Source organism: Microdochium trichocladiopsis, assembly GCF_020744255.1.
Source record: "Microdochium trichocladiopsis strain MPI-CAGE-CH-0230 chromosome Unknown B0I36scaffold_13, whole genome shotgun sequence".
Taxonomy (NCBI): domain Eukaryota; kingdom Fungi; phylum Ascomycota; class Sordariomycetes; order Xylariales; family Microdochiaceae; genus Microdochium; species Microdochium trichocladiopsis.
Window position 1 is genome coordinate 451684 of NW_025763556.1, and position 21876 is coordinate 473559.

General features: G+C 56.7%; 11 protein-coding genes and 1 non-coding gene across 12 annotated transcripts; 8 read left to right on the plus strand and 4 right to left on the minus strand.

Moving 5' to 3' along the window:
- Positions 1 to 726: 726 nt before the first annotated feature.
- B0I36DRAFT_255149 (uncharacterized protein) lies at positions 727 to 2274 on the plus strand (the record flags this gene model as incomplete). Its single annotated transcript, XM_046150857.1, has 2 exons — positions 727 to 1938; positions 2023 to 2274. The coding sequence occupies 2 exons, from the start codon at positions 727 to 729 to the stop codon at positions 2272 to 2274; spliced, it is 1464 nt and encodes a 487-aa protein (XP_046005204.1).
- A 725-nt stretch (positions 2275 to 2999) lies between these two features.
- B0I36DRAFT_48850 (uncharacterized protein) lies at positions 3000 to 4563 on the plus strand. The gene is made up of 4 exons (XM_046162945.1): positions 3000 to 3343; positions 3422 to 3608; positions 3680 to 3972; positions 4099 to 4563. Exons 1-4 carry the CDS (start codon positions 3267 to 3269, stop codon positions 4358 to 4360), a joined length of 819 nt encoding a protein of 272 aa, XP_046005205.1. The 5' UTR covers positions 3000 to 3266; the 3' UTR covers positions 4361 to 4563.
- Positions 4564 to 5010: 447 nt separating this feature from the next.
- Positions 5011 to 6335, plus strand: B0I36DRAFT_389197 (uncharacterized protein; the record flags this gene model as incomplete). Its single annotated transcript, XM_046161299.1, has 2 exons — positions 5011 to 5594; positions 5672 to 6335. The coding sequence occupies 2 exons, from the start codon at positions 5011 to 5013 to the stop codon at positions 6333 to 6335; spliced, it is 1248 nt and encodes a 415-aa protein (XP_046005206.1).
- A 1265-nt stretch (positions 6336 to 7600) lies between these two features.
- Positions 7601 to 8552, plus strand: B0I36DRAFT_338458 (uncharacterized protein). Its single transcript, XM_046155759.1, has one exon. It carries the CDS (start codon positions 7861 to 7863, stop codon positions 8389 to 8391), a length of 531 nt encoding a protein of 176 aa, XP_046005207.1. The 5' UTR covers positions 7601 to 7860; the 3' UTR covers positions 8392 to 8552.
- Positions 8553 to 8736: 184 nt separating this feature from the next.
- B0I36DRAFT_369220 (uncharacterized protein) lies at positions 8737 to 9993 on the minus strand (the record flags this gene model as incomplete). The annotated part of the gene is made up of 1 exon (XM_046159739.1): positions 8737 to 9993. One exon carries the CDS (start codon positions 9991 to 9993, stop codon positions 8737 to 8739), a length of 1257 nt encoding a protein of 418 aa, XP_046005208.1.
- A 453-nt stretch (positions 9994 to 10446) lies between these two features.
- On the minus strand, positions 10447 to 11724 carry B0I36DRAFT_369221 (uncharacterized protein; the record flags this gene model as incomplete). The annotated part of the gene is made up of 4 exons (XM_046159740.1): positions 10447 to 10656; positions 10728 to 11198; positions 11352 to 11657; positions 11719 to 11724. 4 exons carry the CDS (start codon positions 11722 to 11724, stop codon positions 10447 to 10449), a joined length of 993 nt encoding a protein of 330 aa, XP_046005209.1.
- Positions 11725 to 12985: 1261 nt separating this feature from the next.
- B0I36DRAFT_48866 (lysozyme) lies at positions 12986 to 14102 on the plus strand. The gene is made up of 2 exons (XM_046162946.1): positions 12986 to 13184; positions 13289 to 14102. The coding sequence occupies exons 1-2, from the start codon at positions 13058 to 13060 to the stop codon at positions 13711 to 13713; spliced, it is 552 nt and encodes a 183-aa protein (XP_046005210.1). The 5' UTR covers positions 12986 to 13057; the 3' UTR covers positions 13714 to 14102.
- Positions 14103 to 14590: 488 nt separating this feature from the next.
- Positions 14591 to 15992, plus strand: B0I36DRAFT_255438 (S-adenosyl-L-methionine-dependent methyltransferase; the record flags this gene model as incomplete). Its single annotated transcript, XM_046150875.1, has 3 exons — positions 14591 to 14832; positions 14955 to 15276; positions 15378 to 15992. The coding sequence occupies 3 exons, from the start codon at positions 14591 to 14593 to the stop codon at positions 15990 to 15992; spliced, it is 1179 nt and encodes a 392-aa protein (XP_046005211.1).
- A 599-nt stretch (positions 15993 to 16591) lies between these two features.
- Positions 16592 to 16675, plus strand: B0I36DRAFT_t192. Its single transcript has one exon. It is a non-coding gene; the product is annotated as a tRNA-Lys (tRNA).
- A 1163-nt stretch (positions 16676 to 17838) lies between these two features.
- B0I36DRAFT_48876 (uncharacterized protein) lies at positions 17839 to 18128 on the plus strand. The gene has a single exon (XM_046162947.1). It carries the CDS (start codon positions 17927 to 17929, stop codon positions 18095 to 18097), a length of 171 nt encoding a protein of 56 aa, XP_046005212.1. The 5' UTR covers positions 17839 to 17926; the 3' UTR covers positions 18098 to 18128.
- A 1182-nt stretch (positions 18129 to 19310) lies between these two features.
- On the minus strand, positions 19311 to 19989 carry B0I36DRAFT_369225 (endoribonuclease L-PSP; the record flags this gene model as incomplete). The annotated part of the gene is made up of 3 exons (XM_046159741.1): positions 19311 to 19388; positions 19520 to 19672; positions 19831 to 19989. The coding sequence occupies 3 exons, from the start codon at positions 19987 to 19989 to the stop codon at positions 19311 to 19313; spliced, it is 390 nt and encodes a 129-aa protein (XP_046005213.1).
- Positions 19990 to 20835: 846 nt separating this feature from the next.
- Positions 20836 to 21737, minus strand: B0I36DRAFT_48882 (Endoribonuclease L-PSP/chorismate mutase-like protein). Its single transcript, XM_046162948.1, has 3 exons — positions 21505 to 21737; positions 21259 to 21411; positions 20836 to 21192 (listed from the first exon to the last, which is right to left on the minus strand). The coding sequence occupies exons 1-3, from the start codon at positions 21661 to 21663 to the stop codon at positions 21115 to 21117; spliced, it is 390 nt and encodes a 129-aa protein (XP_046005214.1). The 5' UTR covers positions 21664 to 21737; the 3' UTR covers positions 20836 to 21114.
- Positions 21738 to 21876: the final 139 nt, after the last annotated feature.

Here is a 21876-nt window from a genome sequence, read left to right on the forward strand (position 1 = left end):
ACGCCTACACAGCTCTTGTAACCTATAAACTCAAGATCCGAAAGCATTTCCGCAGCCCTTAGGCAGACGGGTCATGTATCGAACGTGATTGGCTCGATGATGTGGAAATACACCCGAGCGTGGGTGGGTGGCACTGGGCGCGCTGTGTCAACCGTACGGAGGGCGCGACAGGGATGCTGGGGTAAGGCTTTCTTCCCTCAAGGCTAATCAGGCCATGTCTCGCCAGCCACCGGGGCTGATAGGCCACCTGCTGCATTCCAGCTGGTGCGACGTAAGGCCCTCAGCGCAAGACTTGGTGTCATTCTTGGTCCTTCTCGCGGCAGTTCCGTACTGCTTTCATCTTGCCATATTGCATTGTTAACTGACCTCACCACTACTATATCCACATGACTGCTGCATTGCCCAAGCCTTGCTGGCACAAGCCGAGCTGACCTCATCTCTGATCCAGCCTGGCGCTGTCGGCATGTGTGCACCCACGCATGCAGGTGAGGCGACACGTGAGGCTTGTGTGCGGTGTAATCGGCTACCATACCCTCGTAGGACCGACGGCATGTGGAATGTGGCTGTGTAACCCGCAGCGGCATTCATATAACCTGCGCACTCGGCTGCCAGCCACGTCACGAAGCCAATGCTCAACACAAGCTTTGACGCGGACCAGGGCCTGCAAAGAATAATCGCCCAGCACAAATCAGGGCACTCCGCACCCGTTCCGCCCTCTTGACGACCATGGGCGACCCCGCCGACGAGTTCCGGAACCAGTGGGTCAACCCACGCGACATTCTCAGCCTCCTGCTCCTAGTCGGAGGCGACATTGTCCAAAAGGCAATCGCCCAGCTCGTCGGCTTCCGACTTCGGCCATTCTCACGTGGCCGTGGTCGAGGCATCTCCATCGCCCCGGTAGCATTCTCATTCGGATGGGTCGCCTATGGCTTCACCAACCTCCTCGCGGCCGTCGGCGACATGAGCCTCATGCCGCGCAACGAACACCCGTCCATCCTCGTCACCTGCTCCAACGGCTTCGTGCGCGAGAACCGGTCATGGGTCCTCGGTCGTTTTCTCCGCGACCACGAGCTCAAGTACGTAGCTGACCGAGACAAAAACGACGAGCACCAGACCCCGGTATCCGTGCGCATCGACATCTTCCATCTCGAGCCCGGCTCCGACGTGACATGCGACTACGTCTGGTGGTGCGGCTGGGCGACACTGGTAGTGCAGCTCGCCATCGCCGCGATCCCATGGGGTCTGTACGGGGACTGGTCCGCCATGCTCGTCACGCTCTGCGGCACCTTGCTCGTGCTGGGCACGTGCATGATCCCGCAGTGGGAGCGGGAGAAGTGGGCAGGCCGCAAGCTCCGGGGCGACAAGACCATGTGCCTGACCCGCGGCAACGGCAGCGCCCACATCATCGTGCTGCTTGGCAGCGCCGGGTCCTGGGACATCGAGTCCGCGGCGGCGGCGTCGGACACTCCCCATCGGCACCCAGGCACGCGGGTCATCGCGATGGTGCTCGCCCTGCTGTGGACGTTCTTGCTCCTGAGTGTCGCCGGCCTCCAGGACAACACCTGGTTCCTGGTAGCGATCGGGGCACTCGGCATGGTGCAGAATGTCCTTGCCGCGGGCGCGCCCAGGCATCCCAGCGCGTCCGGGCTGCATCTCAGGAGCTTTGAGCGAGCCCCGACAATCATCGGGCGGCGCGAGAGCTATGTGGACGATACTGATGCCTCGGTTGACTTGGACCGCACGAATGCCGAGCTCGCCAGTCTTGCAGCGTGGGCAAGTCAGCCACCCCTTCGGCACTCTTCGGACTCGCACAAGCCAGCAGCAGCATCGACCATGCCACCCATGCCTGCTTGGCTGCAGACCATGTCCAGCGAAGACGGAGTGCCGTCTTGGCTGGAAGCCAAGCAGCCGAGCTCCCAGGGCAAAACCATAGAAGAAGTCTTTGACAACCCCCATCACGTCACGAGCTGGTCCAGTACCGTCGCAGCACAGCAGCCAGGCTCGGCTGCACCTGGGTCGCAGGGTGGCGACGTTGTCTATGCCACCGGTGTGCATGGAGCTCTGATGGAGCTGGAGAAGTGGGTGCCTACCGCTGGACTTGCCATGGTGCAGGTATTCTTCCCTGGCGGACTCGAGTACAACGATGCCTCGATCCGAGACAATGTCCACAAGAAGTTCTGGCAGAGGGCATACTATACTGCGCCGGTCCGCAAGCGCGCAGAGGCAAGACGGAAAGTTGAGGAGAACCGTGGCCGGGACACCGAACCCTGCTAGACAAGCGGACGCGAGGAGGACACAGGTAGGTTCAATTGCCTGCAGACTGGACACTGCCTTTGACGATCGGTGGCGGAATAATCATGCATGAGAACTATAAACTTTGCCTTTGCAGCATCGCGAGCGTGGCTGCTTACATCAAAGACCGTGGCGATCTGGCCTGTGGCGCTAATGTCGTTTTTATACTATGCATCTGATTGCTCATCTTGAGGACTGATAACCTTGGTATGCCACCCAACCACATCGTCACCAACCATCCGCGTAGCAGGTATCTCAATTGAATATGATAGGGGACAGTATTGCGGATGGAAGGGGCGCTCTATCAATCTATAAAGGGGAATCTTTCTGGATCGACAGCTTGACGAGTTTCAAGAGTGGATTACCCCAAACTCGGTAAGGTTAGCTGATGACGTGAGCTGACGTTAACAGCCACCACATTAGTCGGCTCGTGAAGCGGATGTCGCATGTCTCTCAGAGACTCGTTCGACCACAAAGTGAATTGTGTGATTTCGACCATGGAGACCGCGGAAGTCTTAGATGATACGAGCATGTACGTGTCGCGACGTGGGGTGACGGCGTTTTATGGCTCGACCATGGTCCATGTTTGTTCAGAGCCTTTGTGCTGGGCTGCTGGTGACGAGCCTGATATGTGATCCACATCAGCACTAAACTATGCCCACCAGGGAAATAGCCCTATTACCCAAGACCCAGTTCGGGGTTCTAATAGCCTAGCTGCTCGGGTATCAGACCCGACAAGCCTCAAATCCCTGTAACATGATGTCCGACAGCCGGCGTTGGCTACTACGGTGTTAGCGGCATTTCGGGCGCTAGTGGTCGACTTTGGTCCTTTATAAGGGTCCGCATCTGTCCGTCAAAGCCCACATGTTGTCATCCTGCAGCCCGTTGTTGCAATCCGATTCAGGTCCCAGCGCTGATCCGTCTAATCTGGCCCGATATTTCCCAACATCATCCAGCTACCCAAGTGATCCAAAATGGCTCGTTTAATCGACACGCTTCCGGAGCCGAAGAAGAAGCTCGACAAGAAAGTGATTATCCTTAGTAGAAGCCGGTGAGAGCCATCCGAACCTTCCAAAGCAAGTACCCGGACTGACGCGAAGCGACACTTTTTGCTCCCTCTGATGCATAGGGTCGGCACCTTCTCGCTCTATCAAGCCATGCAGAAGCTCGGTTACAGACCGTACCACATGTACGAGGTGGTCACCGGGGGCTTCACTCAGATGATGCTGTTCCGAGAGGCTCTGCGGGCCAAATATCTTGGCGAGGGCAAGCCGTACGGCAAGCCCGAGTTTGACAAGTGGCTGGCCAACTACGACGTCGGTGCTTGTTCTCTACAGCATAGTGGTATTTACTGCCTCAGCAACGCGACTGACGCCTCTCTCTGCAGTGTGTCATCGAGATCCCGCAGTTCTTCACGGAAGAGTTCATCCGGTTCTACCCGGACGCCAAGTTCATCCTCACCGAGCGCGAGGTAGCTTCGTGGACCAAGTCGATGACCAACACTGCGGTACCCGTCTTCACCTCGATGCACAAGTTCCCCATGAACGTCATTGGCACGATCGATAAGTTCATGCAGGGCATGGTCGACCTTCATGTCACCCTCGAGGAGGTTACCTACCACGGGCGAGGCTGCCAAGACCCCGAAGGCGTGAGGTTGTCGGAGGAGGATTTCCGGAAAGTGTGAGTCCCTGCAGCGCGGCTTTCCTGGGCCCTTGCGCACATGTTTTCTTGCCCCATGCGTATTCCAGCCTGATCCCACTCGCATCCTGCCTCGATAACATTCTGACACGTCACGAAACTATCTAGGAGCAAAACAGCGAAAGCACTTGCGCCGAAGGACCGACTGCTGGTCTGCCGCCTCGAAGATGGCTTCGGCTGGGAGCAGATCTGCCCCTTTTTGGGCAAGGATATCCCGGCGGAAAGATACCCCAGGGGCAACGCGCCGGAAGAGTTCAAGGCGCTGTTCGGGAAAGTGACGGCCCCGGGGCTCAGGAAGGGAGCTGCTGTCCTCGTGACGGTGATTTTGGTACCTGCTACTGCTATAGGGTATTGGTACTGGCAGTCATAGCGACAGGGCCATGTCGAGAGTTACTGAAAAGGGTTGGATGGTGTCCGATCCTGATGGTCGGGTCAGCGGGCAGTCATAAGCAGATGGTATCAGCGCGTGGGGGCCGGGACGTGGATATTGTTGATGTCTTGTGGTGAAAAGCTATGTGGCTGAGCATACACTGACGCCCTTGTCGAGTTTTGAGGTCAAATGTGACGTGATGCAATTCCAGTGTGCAAGGCTAAGCCACCTCGCACGATAACAAGCATTCGGGAAGGGATGCGGACCGTGGTTGGGGTAAGTGCCCATTGTCCCACCCTGCCTCTGGAGCGATTCAGCCCGTGCTAAGCCAGTCTGGTCCGGTAGCGTTCGGCAGCCGACCCATGCGATCTTGTGGTTGGCCGCTGGCATCCCCTCCTTGCAGGGTTGTAGACGAGGTTGCTTGCGGCTGAGGACTACGATGCAGGGATACGGAGAGCCTAGATCGACAGCTGAACGCCATCACCGAGGGGGCGGCCGGCCCAAACGGAGGACACGCCTGGCCTGGCACGATATATGTTTCCGAGTTGGGGGCCTCGCGGCATGATCTTATACCTTCGAATAGCATTGCCCGGCGACCGAAATCAACCCTGTGTCGCCCATACACGTCCCCGAAACAACAACGAACGGCGATGTCGTCCTGCAGCGTCGATGGCAATGCCGACATGTACGGTCTCGGCATCAGGCTTGGGTTCTATCTCAACTGGAATGCGGGGATCCTCGCCAACCTTGTCGCCGTGCAGGAGATCGAGACGATCCGCTACGCTTTCACCTGCTTCATCGGCGCCACCTTCCTCGCACTCGTTGTGCAGACGGTCCAGGGCGACAATTTGACCGCGCTGGACACCTACATTGTCCTGCTCCTGTGTTTCGGGTACTATTGTTCTCTTGTTCCGACTTGGTTGTGGCGGCTGGCGACATGCTTCAACCCCAAGCTCGATCCGACCCGCTGGCCACGGCTCAAGCCGAGCCAGACGTTCATGTACGCCCACGTCGCGCTTGTGGCTGCGGTCGCGGCGTTTCAGCTGTGGTTCTGGTTCGCAGAAGTGCCTAAAGCAGCAGCGTGCAGCTATCGCGGTTTCCTCTTTGTCAAATTTCGCCTCACCGACGTCGTGTTCAAATATGTCAATATTGCCTTCCAGGCACTTATCCTGGCCATCTGCGTAACCAGCGTGGCTGCGCAATTGTTAGGGAGGGAGGGCTCGCCCTCGGTACGGTGAGTTTTAAGCACCCATTGTATACACGTTTCGGCGAAGAAACGACCACTGATGCTTGTCGCCTGGGACACAAAAGGATCTCGGAGCGGCACAAGTCGACCCTGCGAATTCTATACGCAGTGATGCTCTTCATTGTCGCAAGCCTAATCACCGTCGCAACCGAGCTCACCATTGCGTGGAACAGAGTGACCGACGTCAATGAGCTCAACTCGGCGGGCCAGCTGATTCCGTTCATCGTCGGCGTCGGTGTGCTAGGGCGCGTCGTATATCTCGCCATCCGCGGTGGCTTGTCCTCCGCTCCTCCTGGCAAGATGGGCACCCATGGACGTGACGACATGACCGCGATGGGAGGGCATTACGTGCATCTCCCGACCGCAATGCCGTATGACGAGTCAACCACCATCGATGCCAGCAGCTCCGGTGGAGGACCCTATGGCCCTGTGCACAAACCCTACACACCCGAAGGCTGGAACTTCCTACCACCCATCAGCCCATACGTCGCCAACAGCACGTCTGTCCCGATGCCGGCCGTGGGAATTTCCCACCCCATGTCCGCGGCGAACAATCCGGTCCGAAGCTCGCTCCCTCCATACGAGACTGGCGGCTTGCCTCATCCGAACAGCCCGTATGAGATTGGGACTGGCTACGCTCATGGGCGCCATGAGCTTTACGATGCAGACCAGCCGACGGGCAACTACTCCATCATGACGCCCACAATCGGGAATCCTAATATACGTTGAAAGTGTGGCTACTCTGTTAGCATTTCCCATTGTATTGCAATCGCGACGATAATTTAGTGCACGAAGAAGAATGATAACGAGTTGTCATGAGAATTGGACAAAGTAGCTCCGGCCTATGTCGCATGATTGTTGCTGCTCCATTGCAATGCCACACGAACAACCACTTCTGTTTCCTCTGTGAGATAATACCACTCCCGCGCAATCGCAGGCTCTATCGCCGCGCCCTCAGTCTGGCGCAAACCCGGCTTCACAAAGATCCATCGATCATCCCCGTCACCGCGCCGCTCGCTCACACCGGAGCGCCGATGCCGTGTCCGTGCCAAGCTCCGACGCGGGGGATCGACCCCCGGAGCCGAAATCGGCAATTTCGTAGAGCTGCGTGACCAGCCGGCAGCACCCCGGTCCGGAGATAAGCGTGTATAACTGTCACAACTTGCACAGCTGTTTCTCTTCAGAGTCACAAATGCATAGTACCACAGAATCACGCCAGCGAGCTCGGGTACGCGATCCGGCGCAGCCACCGAAACTTGTCACACGGACTAACGCTAAGGCCGCGTCAGCTCGGGTACTTAAAAGGTAAGCTACCCCTCGCTGTCCCAACGCTTCTTTCTCCTTTTTTTTCCCTTTCTTTTTGATCCCTGCAGTCAGGAAGCTTTGTGATAGCGTACACATATTTGACTGAGAGCCTCCAAGAACTCACTGCCAAAGCGATTCCATAAGTTGCGAATCCTCTAGTTAGCACATCAAATATAGCCAAAGTTGTCAATAAGCAGACAACGAAAGGGCAGACACAAACCACGGCACCTAAGCCGTTTCGTCCTCCCTCTGCACAAGATTTCACAAAAACACTCACAACCCCCCCCCCCCCCCCCTTCCTAAATCCCCTCGTCCTGCTCCTCCTTTCCCCCGCCAAGACAGACTACAGCATGGCAGCACCCGCTCCTACTCCCACTTCTTCCACTGCCGAACCCGGCACCGGCACCGGCTCGACCGCCGCCACCGTCCCAGGCAAGCAAGGCAAGGAGGAGTCCACCTTCCGCGCCTTCACCCCAAAGCAGGCCACCAGCTACGCCTCGCTACGCCGCGACTACCACCCGAGCCTGTACTCCCTGGTCGTGGAGCACCACGCCGCCACGGGCGGGCAGTTTGGCACGGTCCTGGACGTCGGATGCGGGCCGGGGACCGCTGTGCGCGCGCTGGCTCCACGCTTCCGCCGCGCGGTCGGCCTAGACCCGAGCCAGGGCATGATTGACACGGCGAGGGAGCTCGGCGGCTTGTCTGCCGGCAGTGACGACGAGAGCAGCGGCGGCGGCGGCGGCGGAGCAGAGCCAATCCAGTTCGCTCTCTCCACTGCCGAGGAGCTCGCCCACCCGCTGCTGCTTACCAAATCCCCCCTGGTGACGGCACAGTCGACCTCCTCGTGGCCGCCACGGCCGCGCACTGGTTCGACCTTCCGCGCTTCTGGCGCCGGGCAGCTGCCCTGCTCAGACCGGGTGGCACCGTCGCGCTGTGGAGCAGCGGCTCCATGCGTCCCGATCCGAGCATGCCATTCTCGGCCGTGATGCAGGACGCCGCGGACGCGCTGGAGGCGGAGCTAGACGCCTACATGGTCGAGGGGAACCGGATCACGCGCGATCTGTACCGCGGTCTGGCGATGCCATGGGATGTCGAGAAAGATCTGGGTTTCGACAGGGAGAGTTTCCGGAGGGTGGAATGGGCAACGGCCTGGGAGGGCGGAGAGGTTCGCCCGATGGACGAGTTCTTTGCGCCCGTGTCGCAGGCTGGCGGCGTGGTTGGTGCTAGTCCTGGAACGGTCACGGCAGCAGCACCGTCTGGCCCGCCCAAGATCACAACCGAGATTATGGAGATGATGATGAGCACGGGCAGTCCCGTCATCCGCTGGCGCGAGGCCCACCCGGAGCTCGTCGGCACCGAGCAGGACGTCGTGCGCAAGTTCCGCAGGGTCGTGGAGAAGTGTCTGGTCGATGCGGCAATGGGGCTTGACGAGGTAAAAGGCGGACTGACGGGTGTCATGCTGCTAGTGAAGAAGAAATAGGGGTGTCAGTGATGGCACTAGCAGGATGGCTTCAGACAACTTTGGAAGGACACGCAAAGGGGAGACTTAGTGTCGGGTCTGTGAATTTTGATGCCTGATACGTTTGACTTTTTTTTGCTAGTTACTATTCATACGTAAAACAATTACAATGCTCCATCTTGCCTGGGTCTTGCTGCGTGGTGGAGATTTCTCGTGCTCCGAAAGTGACATACTTGAAGGTTTCATGTGCTAGCCATGCAGTCTTGTTGCCAAGGAAATCATCAGTCCACGAAAGAATCCAGGGGCAGCAGCGACAAGGGCTGACTGTTCGACCATGGCCTGTCGCTTCAATCAAGTAATCTTCCATCACTTGTAGTACGTGGCAGCCGGTACCAGGCAAACAGCTGGTGCCGATGTCAGCTGGTGGTGCAGCAACTCGTCTCCATACAGCTCATCGTCCAAAGGCTGTGTCTCTGAGGGGATGTAGTCCGGGTCGACGGCAAGCCCTGTGCTGTCCACGAGCTTGTTTTGTGGCGGAGAAAGCTTGACACGTTTGGTCATGTATCCGACGCTGACACCTCCCTGGCCTGCGTTTGTCAACGGCGACGTAGCCCGTTTGCGACTGTCTCCTGGCAAAACGGGTATGTGCCGAAGCATTGGCTCGTGCTCGATCTTGGTGGGCATAGGCTTGTCCAGGTACGGGGGCAGGAACTGTCTCGGCTGTGTTGTAGCATCACGTTGTCCAGTACGGTCTGTGTCTGGCACAGGGATCCTCGGGGGCGTGCGAGGTTGGGCCCTGGTGCTGTCGTCCGAGTCGGCGCTCCCACATCGCACGGGCACCATGCGTCTGAGAAACGACTGGTATGGCTGTCTAGCTGCCCGGTGGCTCTGAGGAGACACTGGTCCGTCCTCCTGCTTGATTGATGCCTTGTCGGTGGCTGGGCGCAGCTGCCTGGCTATCTGGTCCTTGAGCATCCTGGCCTCCTTGCTCAGCCTGGCACAGCGCTTGTTCTCCCTGGCCATGACGCGGGAGGCCGCCTGGCTGATGGTGAAGATCACGTTGCCGCTGACAAAAGACTCTTCGGTAGAGAGCACCTTGCGGACAGTGATGACGAGGGGCAACAGGTCTGGGTGCTTGTCCTGGAGCCAGGCAAAGTTGGCGGCCGTCGCTCTGGGTCTGCCAATGCCTCCTGCCTCGTCCCTGCTCGCGAGCCCCCAGATCTCGTCCATGGCTGTGGCCAAGAGGGTGTAGTGTTCCCAGGTGCCGCTGTCGATGGGCACGGGGGCGACGTGTCTTGCGAGGTCGAGGCTGGGGAGGGGCAAGGTCTTGTTGTGCCAGGCGTCGAAGAGGTCGCGTTCCGTGGTCAACATGTTGCACTTGGCGCGGTCGATGGCAGTGGCACAAGTGCGGACGGCGTCGAAGGGAGAGGCAAGGGCGCGGAGCTGGTCGGGGGGCAGGCCATGGCTTGTGGCAGCGGCGATGATGTTGAGCTTGGCGACAAGAGACTCGAGATCGTCGGCGTCGCAGGGGAGTGAGGCCCGGGTGAGGCCAGCCCAGAACGAGAGGGGCTCGGGGGGTGCAAGCATCGGCTGGCCAGGGAATAACGGGTGCGTCGAGGACATGCTCACGATGGAGGGCACGGTTGGCCGATATTGGCGATGGGAGATGGGTGGGTTGAGGCGGAGCGCCAGGCCGCGATGTGGTTCAAGGCTGGTGACGACAATGTAGAGTGGGAAGGGACGACCAGCAACGGTGCTTGTTCCGCGTGGCTGCCTCTGCATCTCGCGTCGGGAAAGAGTGCGTCACTTCTACTGTGCCCACCGTCTACAACCTCTGCGTCTCAGAACCCTCTGGCAAACACGAATTCACATTCCTATATATACCATGATAGAATAGTCCTTGAAGGGAATGATCCTCCGCAGCTTGGTATCACCAACACGCAGCAGCTCTCTGGGTGCGACATCCAACACGGCATCTTGGCTTGGCCTTCGTCTCGATCATGGCCGGATCCCGAGATACCAACAAGAACATCTTCAAGCCCACCAAATTCAGTTCAGTCATGCCTCTCTTACCCTTCACTCAATGTCCTGGCCGTTCTCGTTGCATTGCAACCACGCATCCGTCAGCTTGGCCCGCTTGTTGGCGTGCCATGCAACGCTGCCAGCTTCCATGCTCGGTGATCTGGCTCGCTTCATGCCTCCTCCACCAGCCCTCTGCTTATCGCCAAGGGTGGCATCCTGCTCCTGGACTGGTGCTGCCACCCTGTACAGACTCGCGACCGGCAGCTTCGGCCGCAGTGAAAAGGACGGTGCCCCCTGTGGGTTGAAGGTCTTCTGCCCCCTCGTTTCCTTCCTACGCGCGATGCTGATCTTATTTCCCTCTCTAGGGACTTGCTTGGTCTGTTCGTCAGTGACTTTGGCGATGTCAGACTGTTGCTGAGCAGAAGCTTTCTCTGCCGCTTCTCTTGCTCGTGGCGCAGCTTCTTTTCTAGTCGCCTTTCTGCCTTGGCAGTTGCCTTAGCCTCTTTCTCTTTTGCATCGTCCTGGCCTTTCTTCTGACGAGAAAATGGTGTGAATCTTCTGTCCTTCTCCTCGAGCTTAGTCAGGCTGCTGGTGAGATCCTTCACGAGTTTCCGCTTAACCCTCTCGCTCTCCTTCGCGGCCGCGTCCACGATTTTCCTGATCCTCTCCAGCCGAGTCGCAAGCATCTCCTCCTCGATATCATGTATTTTGACCATCGCATTGACCAGCGGTACAAGAGATGTGTGCTTCAGAAACAGCCACGGCACGTTGCCCTCTGTGGCTTTACCGGTGCTCTGGTTCTTCGCCTAATGCCCCTTCTTGGCCATTCTGCTTGCCCTTCGCGATATGCCACTGGCCCAAATCTCGTTCATCGCACGTGCCATCCTTTCACGCTTATCAGCCGTGTTCGCTCTCTTTGGAAGACTGGTTGCCTGCCCGGTATCCCGGGTCCAGTCCACCACAGGGATCTTGACCAGTCCGCTCTGCCACTTGTTGTACATCGTGATCTCGGCCTTTGTCATCTTTGAAGAAAGGGCATGCTCGACGGCGCTCTTGCGGATCTGGGAGCGGTCCGTAGTAAAGGATGCAGATTTTGACACCGCGGCGGTCGAGGCTGAGAGGGCCTGGTCCAGCACGGGCTGCAGCACAGGCGCGAGGGTTTCGATAGTGCGGTGCTGAGCGGCAAGTGAGCGGACTGTGAGCTCGAGCTCGGACGGGGTCGGTGGCAACGCGGCCATGGTGATTGTATGTGCTTGGTCAGTCGACTGTCATTCCGATCGTAGAATGTTGTTGTTGTGTTCTGGCTCTCGCCGTTGGCGTTATTACATGCATATTCTTGGCCGGCGACAGTCCACGACACCAACCTGCCGGGACGGCCGATGGTGATGACAAGATCACCAACGCGTTTGGGGAGGCGGGATAAATGGTGTAACCCAATGCCTGTTGAGAAGGACATGTAAATGATGTAAGTGAGGTCGGCTCGTGTCGAAGAGTGGTGGTGCAGATTGACGGTAGTGCCATTTCACAGAGGCAGCTCTCTCGCTGATGGTCTCCATGTCTGGAACCTCCGCGCTCTTGCAGCAACACGATAATTCTTCCCATCTTAGCGACGCGTGGTCGATGTTTAGCTATCCTAAAACACTTCCCAACCCCCTCTCTGCTCGGTAATGCGGCAAGGGAGAGAGCCATCGTGCCTATCCGAAGCCAGGCCATGTGACAGCAGTCCAGTTGTCCAACATTGAGCCTATGGTTCATGATTACTGCCAGAGCCTGTTCAAGGATATAAAATCACAAATAGTGCACGCCCAGCGCCGCTAAGCTTCTAGCCCTCTTCCGACGCGAAGCACACATTCTGACCTTTGCTAGTATTAGCACGCAAAGACACTGTAGTCCCTAGTGTTGTCGGCAACCTGCGGCTCAAACCATCCACGCGTCGTCGATGAATTCCACAGCCGATATGCCTATACTGCATGACGCACGTTTTACGTAATTTTGTTTTCAGCTGGTGCAGATCCGCTTCCCTCCAGGGCGTACAGAACGATTCAGCTCGTGGCGCAGCCGACGTCATTTGTTTCGGCAGTGCGGCGGGACCCTGGCATAAGCGTCGTCACAATGCAGGGCGTTCAAGACAAAGTTCTGACAATCACTCACCATGCACGATACCAATCGAGCACACCGAATCCCAAATTTAGCAACTTATTACTCTCGAGTACATCTGCCGAGAGCCAAAGTTTGCCCGGTCTTATGCGTGATCTCCAGGTCTGCCTGCGGCACTCTGATCGGCCACGCGCTAAGGGCCTGCAGATCATTCAGCTGGCGACAAGGGGGGCGTTGTGCCAGAGCTGGCCATTGCCGTGCTACAGCGTGACCACGGGCAGCCCCACGATCGGCCCTGATGGCCTTCCAGAGCTGCCTGTTCAGGAAGGCAGGTGTCGCTGGCGGCGAGATCCGCGGGCGGGCTAGGACAAACTTTGACTTCATCGTGCAAAGCGAGCGGGATGTTCCACAAGGGCTTCGGCAGACACAAGGCGGTATAAGAAGGGCGGCTTCGTCGCAGTATCTCCACGAAAACGAGTAGAAATCAAGTCGCAAACCAGTAACCAATCCCAACAAGCGCAAGTTTTCACCAACTAGACATATCACAGCCAACACAGCAGTCATCACCATGCAGCGCACCTTCTTCGCCTCGCTCGCGCTCGCGGCCTTTGCCAACGCGGCCTGCGACATTCCTGAGGTCAACTCGGCCACAGTGAATCTCATCTCTGAATTTGAAGGCTTCCGGGCCGACATCTGTTCGTCGCTCTCCATCCCTGCCTGCCCTCTCCTCAAACACCACCACCACATATTCACAACCACCAAAGCCACTCAAGTCATACACTAACCCCCACCCACAAAGACACCGACCCAACGGGAAACCCCACCGTCGGCTACGGCCACCTCTGCGCCGACTCGTCGTGCAGCGACGTGTCGTACCCGATCCCGCTCTCCCAGGCCAACGGCAAGGCCTTGCTGGCAGACGACCTGTACACGCCCGAGGAGTGCATCACCATGATGACCAACTCGGGCGTGACGCTCAACCTCAACGAGTTTGGCGCCCTCGTGTCCTGGGCGTTCAACATGGGCTGCGGCGCCGCCCGCGGGTCCACCCTCGTCAAGCGCCTCAACGCGGGCGAGGAGCCCCAGACCGTCATCGCCCAGGAGCTGCCAAAGTGGGTGTACGGCAACGGCGAGGTGCTGCCGGGCTTGGTCAGGAGGAGGGATGCCGAGGTGGACCTGGCGCAGACGGCGACTTCGGCGCCCGCGCTGCCGGCTTGTTCTTGAAGGTAGAGTGCGGCGTGGAGGAGGAGGAGCCGGTGGAGGTCATAAATGGGGGACCAGAGGAGAGAAAGAGCGCAATTTGGAGCTCATTTCTCATGTACTCTCGTGCGAGATATATGTATTTAGTAGGCTGGTTAGCAGTGGTTAATCTGCCCCAAATGTACACTCGTTAATGAAACCAGTTCCCCGTAGCCCCGGGTTGCTATCTTCTTGTTGCAAATCCACGGGGTTAATGCTTCAATATAAGGCATGAGGCGCCCTGTTGAGATTGAAATCCATATCCACAGCGCCAGTCCTGACACTGCCTCGTCTGCAATTGAAGGTCTCGGCCTGTTCTTTCAGTGCTTAACCCTGCCGCCCGGTCGTTAATCTCTGGCCTTGAGGGCCACAGGTCGAGGGCGATGCAATTACTTGGAAAAGTGCAGTTACCTGTGTTTAAATAATGCATAATTGTTCCTCGTTCTGACGAACACGAGCAACGAAAAATCTCTGAGCCGAACTCGAGGACTCTTATCTAGGGTGCCGAGTCCGACGGGTATCTAATCTTACTTCGTGTTCGGGTCCAGTCCCTTAGCTTGCAGGGTGTTGCCGTCGGGCAGGGGCCACGTATTCGGACTCGTCTTGGGAGCGAGCCAATCGGCACGCTCCTACACCAGCATCGACTACCCTATTGAGCATCCCCTTTCTGATCACAATGGTTGTTTATAAAGTTCTGGATGTAATGCTGAGTTTTGAGTTTGAAGGGATCGGAGTACCAGCATACATTGAGATCGACCTTTTATCACCGCAAGATTTAAACCAGCCGACTTCTTAATCTCTAAACCCCCAATCGACCAGGAACAACAATCTCTACAGCATTCCAACCCACATCCCTATCACAATGGTCACCTCGTCACAGCTCATCACCGCCGAGCAGGCGCGCAACTCGGCTTTCGACCATGCGCTTCATGGCACTTCTGGCAGCGGGCAGGGCGGATTGAAGGCGATGATGAGCAAGGACAACAGCGCGCGCAAGGCGGCGATGGACCAGTACTTCCAGCACTGGGACGACAAGAAGGCCGAGGACGAGACGGCCGAGGTCAGGAAAGCCCGCACAGACGACTATGCGAGCTTGACGCGGCAGTACGTTTTACACACATCCCATCACAAAGCCAGGCGGCTGCACGCACCAATGACCAATCATCCAGAGAACTTGCTTCCCCCCCAGCTGACCAACTCCTCCTTTTGTTGTGATTTTCGCACAGATACTACAACCTCGCGACAGACATCTACGAGTACGCGTGGGGCTCGTCCTTCCACTTCTGCCGCTTCGCGTACGGCGAGAGCTTCCCCCGAGCCATCGCCCGGCACGAGCACTTCCTCGCGCACAACATCGGACTCCGGCCGGGGATGAAGGTGCTCGACGTGGGCTGCGGCGTGGGAGGGCCGGCGCGGGAGATGGTCAAGTTCGCGGGCTGCCACGTCACGGGCCTCACGATCTGCGAGTACCAGGTGCAGAGGGCGACGCAGTACGCGGCTAAGGAAGGGCTGGCGAACAAGCTCCAGTTTGTGCAGGGTGATTTCATGGTACGCATACACTTACTTCACCGAGAACCCCCACGGACGCAGGTTCAAGTAGAAAAGGGCTTGACTAACCTTTTTTTGTGTCATTTGGAACTTGTGTGCAGAAAATCCCCTTCCCCGACAACTCGTTTGATGCCGTGTACGCCATCGAGGCGACAGTCCACGCGCCCTCCCTGCAGGGCGTGTACAGCGAGATCCTGCGCGTGCTCAAGCCCGGCGGCACGTTTGGCGTGTACGAGTGGCTCATGACGGACGCGTTTGACAACGACAACCTCGAGCACCGCCAGATCAGGCTCGACATTGAGCAAGGAGACGGCATCGCGCAGATGGTGTCGATCCAGGAGGGGCTCGAGGCCATCAAGGGTGCCGGGTTCGAGCTCAAGCACCACGAGGACCTGGCTGCGCACGACGACGACGGGGGCGAGGAAGGCAGCCAGAGCGTGGCGCCGTGGTACTGGCCGATCGGGAGCGACGTCCGGTACGCGCAGACGCTATGGGACCTGGTCACCGTGCTGAGGATGAACCGCTGGACACGGGTCGCGTCGCATGCCATGATGGGAGCGCTCGAGCGGGTGCGCGTGCTGCCGTACGGGACAAAGGCGACGGCCGAGAGCCTGGGCAAGGCGGCAGATGCGCTTGTCGAGGGCGGGCGCAGGAAACTGTTCACGCCCATGTATCTCATGGTCGCACAGAAGCCGCTGGAGGCTGGACAACAGTAGGCAAGGGCTAAGCACTGGGGGAGGGCAGCGGATAAAGGCAGCGGTGGTAATAGCAGGCGCAAGTATCATATTCTTTTTGGCATAGGGCGTTTTCTCATCACGCAGAACTGGGGAAAGGATAGACATGAGAGTAATAGAAGATAATAGAAACTCAATTCTAGAACGCATGATTGGATGGTGCAGCAATCACAAAACTTGATGTCTTGGCAACCTGCGTGGCCCTGGAGGCCTCCGGCCTGCCAAGGCATCATCATCACAATGCACCGCTCGACGTCTCTCCGGACGAGGATTAGCCTCAGCCGCAACGTTTCTTTCGTAACAACCAGTTTTCGAACAGTCTGTAGTAAACAAAATCATGTTGACCTACATTCAAGTTCCGTTGCAGCACACACTGAATCCTAGCCGCTCTGCTCATCAGACCCTTCCAGGTCGAACACGAGGGAACACCAATAGACCATTAGCGGTGCAGATGTTCCCTCAAGCAGTCCAAATACAGGGCAGAGCGTGGGCCTTTTGAAACATGGCTGCTGCTTTGACAGCCGCAGTATATGTCAGCCAATAAGCGCCTTTCGCTTCAACAAGCAGTTCTGACAAAGACTGCCCGGTTAGCTCAATCGGTAGAGCGTGAGACTCTTAAGAACTCTTCAATCTCAAGGTTGCGGGTTCGACCCCCGCATCGGGCTCAATTCCCGGTGCATCCTCTTCCAAGAGGATACCATCACCTAGAAACGACTTTTTTGGGACCCACTTATTGGGTCGTCTTTTTTTCTCTTTCCCCCGCCTACTTTTTGGCAGGCTACGGGTCCCACCGATTGCGCTCTACTGCCAGGGCATTCGTGGGCAGGAGAGGACGACGGCAACAAATAGACGAGTCAAAAGTTTTGGAACTCGCCATAATGAGAGATTCCAGTTGGTATTGATCCCCAGCGCCTTCTAGATGAAGGCAGATTGCAAAAGTGCAACACCGCCATAGCAGCCTGCTCTATCCATCGAGTCTTGAGCCATGACTCCCGTACAAGTTGCAACAAATGGCGACACCGGAAACTCTTGCCGCGTCGGCTCGAAGTGAATACGTTGTCCGACTACGCGTGCCTGGGACACTGAGGAAAGAGAAACCCTTCCTCCCAAATCTGAACATTGGGCGCTTGCTGTGCGTATCAGTGCATCAAGAGAAGCTGCCTGCCTGACGCTAGCACGAGCTTTGTCGTGGGTTGACTTGCATTGTGCACTCGTGCCGTGGTTGCACGTTTGTAAAGTGTAAGCCCCGAGATCATTGTGGCTGTGACGTTTCGTCACGATTTCTGCTGCGCGGCGGACGCCAAGCACTGTTAAACCCGGTATGGAGTGCGTAGCCGCAAGCTGTTTGCACGGGACGAGTTGGGTGGCGGCGCAAAGAACATGAGCAATTCCTCGTTGTTTACTGATCACGTTGTCACCGGTCAGAATCCCGGGGGAACCTGCTCGATTGACCCTGGACTGTCGCTGGCCGCCCGAAGCGCTCAGTGCAATCAATCACGCGACTGTGGCAGTGCACTTCTTGCCTGCTTGCTATTGGCATCAGCGGCCTGGAGAAGCAGCCCAATGACGCTTTCGCCAAGCCCACCAAAGTGCACTTTCCTTCATTTTCCACCTCTGTCAGCTGGTCAGGCCTCTCTCTCGTTGTTCATCGGGCGGTGCAATGTGACATTTCTGCGTTTTGAAAATCTGTCCCGGCGCGGCTGTGTGAGACACAGCCGGCGTAGGCGTTAGGCATAATGGTAACAATTCTAGTGGGCGTTGTCGTTGTCGTCGATATAAGCAGTCCCAAATCCTGAAAACCCCCAAAACAATATCTGGCCAGCATCATCACACTTTGACCAATCCAACAGCCCGACAACCCATCAATACCCACGAGCCTCTCTATTCAGAACCGCAACAACTTCTCTCGAGCCAGAATGGAGGTGTATGAATACGTCCCGATCATTGCAGAGGTCTTTGCAGGCGTGACAATCATTCCTGCTCTCGCGCTCAGCATTGCCAGCTTCGTACATCTCAACAAGGGCCATGACCCAGTCAGAAGCGGTTTCAAATGGCTATCAGTGTCATCCCTGTGTCTCTTCCTGTAAGCAAACACATGAGACGATCAACGCGACCGCAGCGTTTCCAATAGCGCTGACTCCCGTGCGTGCCCGCTTCAGATACGCCGTCTTGGACCTTGCACAGGATCTCGTGCTGTACCACGGCGAAGACATAAGAGCCTACTCCGGACTTTCTGGGTTCACCAGCCTGTTTCGCGGCCTGATGTTTATCAGCCTCATCATAACCGTCGTCAAGCTCGGCAGCGGGCACCTTCAGCTCTGGGATCACGCGCCGCGTCTCCGAAAGGGTGTCACTTACGCAGCCTACGGCTTCGCCGGAGTCCTGACTGCCATGGCGGTCGCCTATGCGATCTCTTGCCTGGTGTTCCAAGCGGGAGTGCGCATGGAGTCTATCTCCCACTACCGTGCATTCTCCGACATGATGCTGGCGTGCAACATGATTGTCTTTGTCCTGGTCCTGGCGGCTCTCGCCTGGTGCGCCTACGTATTCAGAGTGTCCAGAAAGACACAGCGTAGCGGCAAGGTAAGATCATTGCTTCTATTTACATTGAAACCTCCTACATCTGCCATTGTTGCGGACCGCCATGCTGATGATGGACCTGCTGCGTGACTCCAAACAATAGACCCCATTGCTGCTCCTCGTCGCTGCAGTGGTCCTCGGCTTCACACACATTGTCATCTTTACCATCTCCATCGTCAACCTCACGTACTTCAACCCAGACTCAGTGAGCTCCGTCGTTGAATATTACAGGAGGTCGCTGTACCTGCGAGTCGCTCTGTTCCTGGTCCTCATGTTTTTGGAATTCTTCGGCCATCTCGCCGTGATTTCGGTGCTTTACGCCGCTGGCAAGCGGACGGAAGGTGGGCTCTGGTCTTCTGGGCCTGTGGTGGCTGGTGACTCGGCGAGCGATATCGAAAAGCAGCAGCGCCAGGGACAAGGTGGCGCCAACTAGTTGCTTGCAGCAGCTTCGCCCACTCGTGTCACCTTGGAATCCTAGGAAGTCAAACCGGCAAGCCTGTGTTGAACGGTTGTGACACTCAATGCGGGTCCCTGAAGGTCGCTCTCTTTCAAGTTGCAAATGGTGAATAGCATCATCTAGTGCGACAAATCTTGGTTATGCTTCAGCAATTTATTTCAACATGTACTATCGCCTTGTCATAGAATAATCGAACACATCATTGTGCGTCTCCATGATCACAAGTCTGACACCCTTCACGGAATACTGTGGCCATGCAACTGCTACTTCAATGCCGCAGAGCACTCAATCAGCACCAGCGCGCCCATGGGCAGCTGATATACGGCAACACATGCCCTGCTCTGTGAAACGATCGACAATAGTCAGCCTCCAACAGTGCATTTTATCCCAGTATTTGGCCGGTGATTTAATTCGCTGCGCGGCCACTTGCTCTGAGAATTTTCCTGTCCAAGAAGAACAAATGACTACGTACCGGCTTGGCCTCGCTCGTGAACACCTCGTCCCAGGCCTCGTTCATGGCCGCGAAATCGCTCATCTTCATGATCGACACATTGGCCTTGTAGATGTGGGCCATCGAGCTGCCGGCCTCCTCGAGGATGGCTCTGATGTTGAGCAGGGCTTGGCGCTGTTCGCCAGGATGAGGAAGATATGTTAGCAACAGGGTCTGCTATACAGATGAAGCTGATGCATTTTCGATCCCCTTTATGCAGCGGCCTCTTGCATCTATCCCTTGAGAGTGTCTGTCTCACCATGGTGTCAGAAAGATGCCTTGTCCAGACTCACCGTCTGCTCTTTCACTCCACCCTCGACCATCGCCCACGTCTCCGGCACAAATCCGATCGTGCCGGCAGTATGGACGCTGCCATAGTACTTCACTGCCTGTGAGTATTGAGATAGGGGCTTGTAAGCCTTCGTGGTGGAGACGGGAGTAAAGGACGACATCTTCGACGATGCTTAGTGATGCTGGGTGGGATCCAAACTGTGGGAGTGCGCGAAAAAGAAAAAAAAAAGGAGGCAAAGCTCGTTTCAAGGACGCGCTTCGTGCCTGGCTACCACACCCTCTTATAGCATTTGGACACAGGAGCCTTCGGTGCAGTTCGTGCTCGAGAACCAACCTAGACTGAGCTACCTCTTGCTCACTCGCAAAATGTCCGAGGCCGTGGCGCCCACCTGGCCAGCAGCTGAAAAGCTTAGGCTCCCTTTCCAGCGACTGAGGCGCGCCACAAATCCGGAACACTGCATGTGGTCATAGTCTAGACACACAGAATAGCGAGTGTAACCAGGAAAAAAAGATAGACAAAAAGCTTGCTTGCGAAGCTTGTTTGTCGATAGGCTTGCAATAGTCCGCTTCTGTCCACCACAACTATCTATGCTGCCGCCCCTCTCGCTCCTGATACTAGGACAGATCTCGTGGTTCTGAAACACAGCTGCTTCCTCCTAAAGCACCTCATACCTGACCTTGTACACGCTAGTCCTTCCCTTCCCACCTCTCCTGTTGAGGCAGAATGATGTGCTCCTACTGCTACCACAATTCGCAGTTCGACGATCCTTCATTCAGCATCTGAGATTCTCCAACATTTGTGGTTGCGTTTTCATTGCAAACCACCCAGCTCCCGCTCATCGCTAGACTCGGTGATGTGAAACTGAACTTGGTACGTGCTTGTCTCGTTATCACGCAGTCTTTTGACTATCCTGTTTCGTATGAACTGGATCTACGGAGCTATGGTCATCAAGTGAGCTATTTCAGAGATCTGAAAAAAATTGATTGGAGCCCGGGGATAGTTTATAATCTGTTGAGATTCATTTTTGTTCTTTATTTCCTTTCCCTATGCTTTCGGTCTGGTTTGTGTTTTGGGCACAAACTGAGCGACGCCAAACCTGCTATTCTCATGCACTTCCCCATACGGTGAAAGTCGCAACGATCCGAGCTTAGATTCCGAGTCTATTGATGTTTACCCAGCCGTCGCAGTGCCGTTGCTGGCCACATATTAGCTACTCAGATGGACTACACCTGACCGGAGCAGAATCGCGTGCCAGGAAGCTCCAGCCCCTTCCACGTTCCCGCATTTAGTTCAGCGCAGCAGAACACTCAATCTCGACGAGGGCGCCCATTGGGAGCTGGAAGACGGCGACACAGGTCCGGCACTAGTTGGACAGATGGCATTAGCGCTGCGTGAAATGCCTGATTCGTTGAGGCTGGAAAGGGCTTACCGGCTTGTCCCTGCCAGTGAAGAACTCGTCCCAGGCCTCGTTCATCGCAGCAAAGTTCTCCATGTTGGTGATGAAGATGTTGGCCTTGTATACATTGTCAAAGGAGCTGCCGGCCTCCTCGAGGACCGCGCTGAGGTTCTTGAGCGTTTGACGCTGTGGAGGGCGGTCAGCCGATGTTCAATGTCAGCGGCGAGGCCCATACCGGGAATCGAATAGGGGCTGGCAGCCTCAGAGAGGATGACTCACCGTCTGCTCCTTGATGCCGCCTTCGACCATGGTGAAGGTCTCTGGGATGAAGCCTATGTTGCCAGACGTAAAGACAGTGCCATTGTACTTGACAGCCTGGGAGAACTGGGGCAGCGCCTTGGGCGCCTTGGTGGTGGTGACGGTGGTGAATGGCGGCATTGTGCAAGCGAGGGGAAGAGTGGCGGAGATGTGGTGAGTGTCTCGAGATGCTTGGTTGACTTGATTCTAGGTGTGAGAGATGATCAAGCACCAAAGGGAACGGGCATCGTCGCCTTTATGAAGCCGTTCCGTCGGCTTGCAGCCGGGACCGGAGGAGAGGGGTCGGCGTGGGGTTGCTTCTGGTGCTGACTAATTCCGCGAACAAACTCAAGG

Bases quoted from the DNA above. Each gene is read 5' to 3' on its own strand.
- B0I36DRAFT_48866 (XM_046162946.1), top strand. From the start codon at position 13,058: ATGCAGCGCACCTTCTTCGCCTCGCTCGCGCTCGCGGCCTTTGCCAAC. The intron at 13,185-13,288 runs GTTCGTCGCTCT...CCACCCACAAAG, and splicing joins AGGCTTCCGGGCCGACATCT to ACACCGACCCAACGGGAAAC.
- B0I36DRAFT_48882 (XM_046162948.1), bottom strand. From the start codon at position 21,663: ATGCCGCCATTCACCACCGTCACCACCACCAAGGCGCCCAAGGCGCTG. The intron at 21,412-21,504 runs GTGAGTCATCCT...CGCCCTCCACAG, and splicing joins GCGGCATCAAGGAGCAGACG to CGTCAAACGCTCAAGAACCT. The intron at 21,193-21,258 runs GTAAGCCCTTTC...CTGTCCAACTAG, and splicing joins TCACTGGCAGGGACAAGCCG to TGCCGGACCTGTGTCGCCGT.
- B0I36DRAFT_338458 (XM_046155759.1), top strand. From the start codon at position 7,861: ATGCGTCCCGATCCGAGCATGCCATTCTCGGCCGTGATGCAGGACGCC.
- B0I36DRAFT_48876 (XM_046162947.1), top strand. From the start codon at position 17,927: ATGGAGGTGTATGAATACGTCCCGATCATTGCAGAGGTCTTTGCAGGC.
- B0I36DRAFT_48850 (XM_046162945.1), top strand. From the start codon at position 3,267: ATGGCTCGTTTAATCGACACGCTTCCGGAGCCGAAGAAGAAGCTCGAC. The intron at 3,609-3,679 runs GTCGGTGCTTGT...CTCTCTCTGCAG, and splicing joins AGTGGCTGGCCAACTACGAC to TGTGTCATCGAGATCCCGCA. The intron at 3,973-4,098 runs GTGAGTCCCTGC...GAAACTATCTAG, and splicing joins GAGGAGGATTTCCGGAAAGT to GAGCAAAACAGCGAAAGCAC.